The 6,735-nt window shown below is 44.2% G+C and overlaps 1 protein-coding gene across 1 annotated transcript; it reads left to right on the top strand.

The window, feature by feature from the left end:
- The first annotated feature begins 339 nt into the window (after positions 1–339).
- On the top strand, positions 340–2,442 carry LOC123402812. Its single transcript, XM_045096771.1, has 2 exons — positions 340–509; positions 2,208–2,442. The coding sequence occupies exons 1-2, from the start codon at positions 340–342 to the stop codon at positions 2,440–2,442; spliced, it is 405 nt and encodes a 134-aa protein (XP_044952706.1).
- Positions 2,443–6,735: the final 4,293 nt, after the last annotated feature.

Below are 6,735 nucleotides of genomic sequence, written 5' to 3'. Positions count from 1 at the left end.
CTTCTTTGTCGTGTGCACAGACCCACTTTGTTGTCTGCCTCGGAATCTTTGTCGTTAGCTTTATAACAAGGCGGACGACAAAGAGGACAGCAACTAATGCCCCCTTGCTCCCATCTGCCCTCTCCCTTGATCTATCCCCACTCTGTCTCTCCCTAATCCGCCTCTCCTCCCCGCGCCTCCACACCACAACCACCGCGTCGCCCCCCTCCCAGCGGCTCCCCCCATCACCGGAGTAAAAAATGGCCCCGCGACAAGGTCCACCGGGCCAACCACGCATCCAACGTCCTCCAACCCCCCTCCCATCCCTCCCTGGCCCAATCCAGAGAGACCGATCCCGCCATGGCGTCGGAGTTCGAGGTCCTCAAGGACACGACAGCTGCGGCCGCGGCCGGTGGGGTGGCCGCCGCGGGGGACGCGGAGGCGGCGGGGGAGTATCTCAAGGATGGCGTCTACACGGGTGCCGCGTACGGGGACCACGAGAAGTTGTGCCACCTCGTCGAGCTGGAGGGCTGATACGTCCGAAACGTATCTATAATTTCTGCTTGTTCCATGATCTTTTGGGTGACATTGTTATATATTTTACTACACTTTTATATCTTTTACACATATTTGGACTAACCTACTAACTCAGTGCACCCAGTGCGAGTTTCTATTTGCTGATGTCTTTTTTGCAGGGACTTTTACTCAAATTTCCTGTGTCCCAAAAATCCAGAGAAAAATATATAAAAATCAGCATCACAGAAGCTTCCGGAGCACCAAAGATGGGCCAGAGGTGAGCCAGGGGCTGCCCAGACGGCCTCCCTGCGCGGCCTAGCCCCTGGCTGCACCCAGAGGTCGCCTGGGTGGGCCCCACATCCTCTGATGCCCTCCTTTGGCCTATAATTACCCCTCCGGTCGAAAACCCTTGCATCATATCCAGAATTGTGAATTTCTCCATCGTTCCGCCGCCTCAGCGCTTGCGAGATCGGTAGCGTCGGGAGACCTCTTCCCGGCACCCTGCCGGAGGGAGGATTGACCTCCGGGAGCTTCTCCACCGCCATGGACACTTCCCGGACGTGCCGTGAGTAGTCCTCCTTAGACCATGAGTCCATGACCAGTAGCTATGTGATGTCTTCTCTCTAATCTTGTGCTTCAATGATTAGCCCTTGTGAGCTGCCCTATATGATTAAGGCACCTATGTAATTTTCCTTCTATTGCTATGCTTGGTTTGTTGGGATCCGATGGATTATGATATTACGTTCAAATTGTGATGAGTTATATGTTTGATTATGCTTTTATATTATGTTCTTTAGTGATTCATGCATGTTCTTTGTTGCTCTTTATTGCTTTGGTCGAGTAGTAGATTGTAACTCCTGGAGGGTGCGTGATGCATGATTGTGGGTTCATGCCCCCTGATGTCTAGCTTGAGTGACAGAAACATGAGACTAGGGGATGTGTTGTTGCCACCAGGGAGAAAACAACGGTGCTTGTGACCGCATTTGCAAGGATTGTTTACCTTACGCAAAGTTCGTTAATGCAGTTGTCTGTTGCTTTGAGTTTACACTTTGGGTGAGGCTCGTAACTTAATACCAGCGAGATGTTCTAGATAGATTTCTCAAGGTGGATGATTAGCAAGTAGATGCTGATGAATAAATGGTCTATTTGTCTTGGCGTACTGCCCATTACTATTGAGCCTCTAACTTTCACGTAGCATAATTTGCATTGCGGTGCGTTTATAATTCTGTCAATTGCCCACCTGTAATTTGTTTACCCATGCATAATTGTTTATCGTTTTTTGGGAGAGAGCATCACTAGTGAACATCATGTGACGCAGGTCCATATTACCACCATTGCTTACGCCTCCATCATTTACTGCTTTCATTAACTTTTCTGTTGCAATCACTATCACTATTCCCGCTTGTGTTTTCATCCTTTGCAAACTACAAGGCCGGAGAGATTTTGAACCTGTTTGTACTCATTGGGAGAAAAGTTAATTGTTGTGTCAGCAGGTCCTAATCTTCTGCTAGCACCAGAGCAGCGGGCACCTACTTGTTGATCCTCGGAGTCCTCCTAGTTCGATAAACCTTACAGTCCTCGTGTAAGGGAAATCTGCTGCTAACTACATCTTCACCTTCCACTTGTGGTAACCAACGAGGGGCAAGAAGTATATCCATCAACTCATCATCATGGGCCGGTCGGTGACGGAGCCCGACGGCTTCGTCTACCACGCGCACCAGTGGGCCACCCTCAACAATCGCGTCGCCACAGCCCAGTACATTCTCGCGTGAAGAGATCTCAGCGTGCGCCATCTGTCACGGTCGGCGGTCCCGGTTGCTCTCTCAGCTTTCTTGGATTGCAGTTTCAGTGGTGGTGGGAATCGATTTGGTGGTGTGTACCTTCGTCGAATCGGTTGTTGTGCTGCTGCTTTACCTTTGTTCCTCCCCTCTCTTGTGCCCTGATTGAAATCTGAACCGCATCGGTGAGCCATTCCTTTTTGTTTTCTCCATTTATTCTATGATGTTTGTCTCCAACTTGAGCTGAATTTTCGATTCGTAAGTTGGAGTCAACATGCTATTAGGTCACCAACTGGTAAGGGCAATGAAGATGTATCAGACGAATATGGAGCCCTCGCTGTCGGCCAGTGCCTATTCGAATTCTCTCATGAGGTAAGTTCAGATTCCCCGTAATTTCAATGCTCCGCTAATGCTTTGCTACTTTCCTGCCATAATAGACTGTAGATGAGTTGTTAATATTTATGTCATGTCTCATGAGTTTGTTCACAAATGACATAATACATCCTCTATTATGGAACCATGCAGAAAACATTGTTGCATTCCCTTCGCATATTACTCTGAATATCTATTGGCTCAAGTGAATGCGCTCCCAAATTAGAACATTATTTGGACTATGCTAACACATGCACCTGAATCTAAATCCTATCTAAATATGAATCCTATCTAGATTGAAAAAAAACATGCATTTTATAAGATTCCTACACACGTAATTTGGACTTGAGGTGGCTATTTTTATTCCTACATATCTATTATTAGACTTGACGTGGCCTTTTATTCCTGCACGCCGTTGTTCGTTAATGGCACATTCTGCAACATTTCACCAAAGTGTATAGAGGTAAGTCAACTGGTTTAGTAGCCGACCAAGTCGCCTTGAAGTCTTTCCTCTGGTTAAGTAGCCTACCGAGTCGAAGGAGGCCAGAGGGTTGTATCTTCCAGGTTGAACTTTGTCTTCTTCAGGTTGGTTCACCGACCCATTTGTTCGCTGCTTCATGCACTTCTCTTTGTCAGTTAACTCAGTGTTTGTTCCAGAATTCTTTTTTTAGTCAGTTAACTCCTTGAGTTTGTGTTCTTGTCCTCGGTGCACACAACCTACTATTGCAGGTCTGTATAATTTTGGTCCATCTGCCCGTCTACTATGTGTATCACACATGGTCTTAGAAAAATGTATATGTATTTGACTAAATAGTTTTGTGTTTTTATTGGTTTATCATTATTCTAATCATGAAGTTTGGTAGGTGGTGGTTGTTTTATATATATTAGTTGGGTATATGGATAATAAAATTTATCATAAATTTTGTATAAATGCAATGCCTATTTTTATTTCTAAAGTGAATTAATAACCTGAGAATACTATGATGGAGTTAATCTGAATATGGCAATCCATGATGTGTTCTCGTGCCCAGTTTTACTGATTTTAGAAACAGAGAGAATACTTTGGTGTAGCATATCTGCAGTGTTCATGTATTCCTAAAAGTGATTAAAAACTTTTTTCACTCGCCAACTTCATTCGTTATAGCTCACATTTTATCTGAGCCAATTCAGATATTAACCCATGTTTTGTTCCACAATCTCTACGTCAGATCATGTAAAAAACTAAACTTTCTTATCCAAATATTAATCTTCGTTGTTCAGAATTTCATTATGTAAGTGTGTGGATGTGCTGCGGCAGTGGGGCATTAGACTATATCTTCCGCGGTTGCCACATCCTAACATAAGTTATGGATTTTTTCAAGAGAATAGTTGATATGTTGTTTCATACTAATATCATGATTGTTTCATACTAATGCCATTAAAAGTACAACTATATTTTATTCTTGAGAGAGCCATCTTATAGGGAATAAAATGTTCTGTTTGTGCATCCTCATTTGGCAAGAATTCATAGTACTATTTGTCTCCATATTATAGCACTCTCGTTAGTTCATGCGAAATATATCTATACTTATACTAAGGACACTAGTAGAAAAAGGCCAATTTTTTCCGGTTCCAACAGCCCATTAGCCCCGGTTCTTGAACCGGGACTAAAGGGTTGGGACTAAAGGCCCAAACCTTTAGTCCTGGTTGGATTATGAACCGGGCCTAAAGGAGCTCCACGCGACCACTGCGGGGAGCCTGGGCAGGAGGAACTTTAGTCCCGGTTGGTCACACCAACCGGGACCAAATGGTATCCACGCGTCAGCATCTGGTCAGAGCTAGGGTTTTTTTTGAATGGAGGGGAGGGGGGTTGTGTTTTTTGGAGGGTTAATTTAGTGGTTTCATATTGTGTTAGCTAGCTAATAGAGAGAAGTGTCCTCTCTTTCTCCGTGCTTGGTCGAACAACAAGTTTTTGTATATATATTCCACACTATTACATATATACAACATAACATCTTTTACAATTAATCCAAAACATCATCTATTTAAGATCCAATGACAAATCCACATGGCATTCTCCGTCTTTTTGTATGACGTGGTCAAGAAAGAATCCCGCCAATTTCTCTTGAATTGCTCGTGTGCAATCATATAGTAGAAGTTCATCCTGCATCTGCGAGATCTAATTTAAAGAAGGGGGTCAATACATGCATATATATGAATAAAACTCAACACAATTGAGAATATTATTTACGTACTTGCAATTGTTTCTTAGGGAAGACCCGCTCAGAGGTTGAGTGGCGAATGAACTCGCATACGTAGTATGCACATAAAACAGTACCTTCTTTCTAGTACATAGACTTTACGATAATAAAGTTCAATCAAAGTGATAAGCAAGCATGATAATGATATATTGATGAAAATTTGAATCAATTAAAGATGCCAGAACTAGCTAGTACTACTTACTTTGGGGTGCGTAAATCGCAACTCTTTGTTTAAACCGGGAACCTTATTGGCGAACTTCGTCCAAGCCCTACCAGGCAAAGGAAATGATTACTTGATATCAGGAAATTAACGAAAGTTGCATGCCGATATGGTCTCGGTATATTGACTGAACTTACTTCTTGAGCATTGAAGTAATGTCCTCATAATCCTCTTTGGCTTTACGTCTCGATTCTAAGACATTTACTAATGCCCTGCCAATGTCAATGGATAGCTGAATAAAGTGTTCTCTGCGCACGCATATATAACTCATCAATTACATTACTTAATTTACCTCGATTAAGCGAAACCGAGTTTATAGAGAAGACAACAACACTCACTTGAAGTTGTAAGGAAAGATTATTCCCCTTTTTTGATGTATAAGGAATGAGTTTAGCAAGTTCTCCTCGGTCTCTTTGATTGAGTTTTGTATCGTCAATTCATTTACGGCATCTGGGCTAATGAACCCAACATCGACGATTCCTGTTTTTTTTAATTCAACGATCTTCAATCTGCATAATATATATAGTCATGATAATTATATATCCATGCAATGAACGAGCTAAGCTAGAGACTTAACTGTGGAAGTAATACTTACAGACAGTAGGAAGCCATGAGTTGTTTGTCGAGGGCTAGTTGATTGTATAAATGAAATAACTCCTCAAATTGAATAGTAATCACTGGAAGGCCAATGAATTCGTGCTCTGGTTTCACTGCCACATATATAGCATTTTTCCCAGACTCCCTGCACGTTTTCATGTACCACTCATGCAATCTGTGCATCATCGTTGTTAGAGCAGGATGACCAGGTTTGAGGAGAGGCTTCCCGTGCACGTATTTATATTGTTCTTTTGATACATCATCCCCCAAGTAATCATCAGGATTGGTACCGGGCACTATCTCCGGATGATTAGCGACGACGATATCGAGCCCGGGAATTGTTTTCCCACTTCTTCGTTCTGCTAACCTTGCATCACTAGAAGTAGTTCCCGACCGCACTGCTTGTGCATATGTCTTTTTAAGAATGCGGTCATAGTTGGAATCCGACGGAGGCACTGGTGGTCACTGCAGTTGATTGATAGTGCACTCCACTTTCACCGGATCTAGCTTCTCCTTTGGAGGTGGAGTTTTCTTTGCAAAATGGGCCCTCAATTCTGTACGACTTATGTCCTGGTTTTCCTCCTTGGTCCTCTCATATGGTAACTTTTCCAGAGGCTTGAGAAATGGACCATATTTCCCACCTCTCCTTGTACTGCTAGCCACTAGAGAGAAGGAGGCATATCTCTTCCGCTTGAGAGAAGGAGGTGGACTGCTTTGACGCACCGAGGAGCCGGAGCGGCAGCGTATGTCTTCTGACATTTCCGACGAGGCGATGGAGGAGGCAGACTGCTCTGATGCGCCAGAGTAGGTGAAGGAGGAGGCGAAGTGCCCTCACGCGTCGGAGGAGCTGGAGAAGGAGGCGGAGTGCCCTGATCACTCGCCGGAGGAGGAGGAGGAGGAGGGGGAGGAGGCGGAGTGCCCTGACTCGTCGTCGGAGGAGGAGGAGGCGGAGGCGTCTAGCTTGGAAGCTTGATGAACTCCTTCTGCCATACACATGTACTCCCAGAGCACAAACCAGCTGAATCTCCCCTTC

Source organism: Hordeum vulgare, chromosome 6H (assembly GCF_904849725.1).
Source record: "Hordeum vulgare subsp. vulgare chromosome 6H, MorexV3_pseudomolecules_assembly, whole genome shotgun sequence".
Taxonomy (NCBI): domain Eukaryota; kingdom Viridiplantae; phylum Streptophyta; class Magnoliopsida; order Poales; family Poaceae; genus Hordeum; species Hordeum vulgare.
Note: the sequence above shows the minus strand (reverse complement) of the source record. Positions and strands in the feature narration are given on the sequence as shown.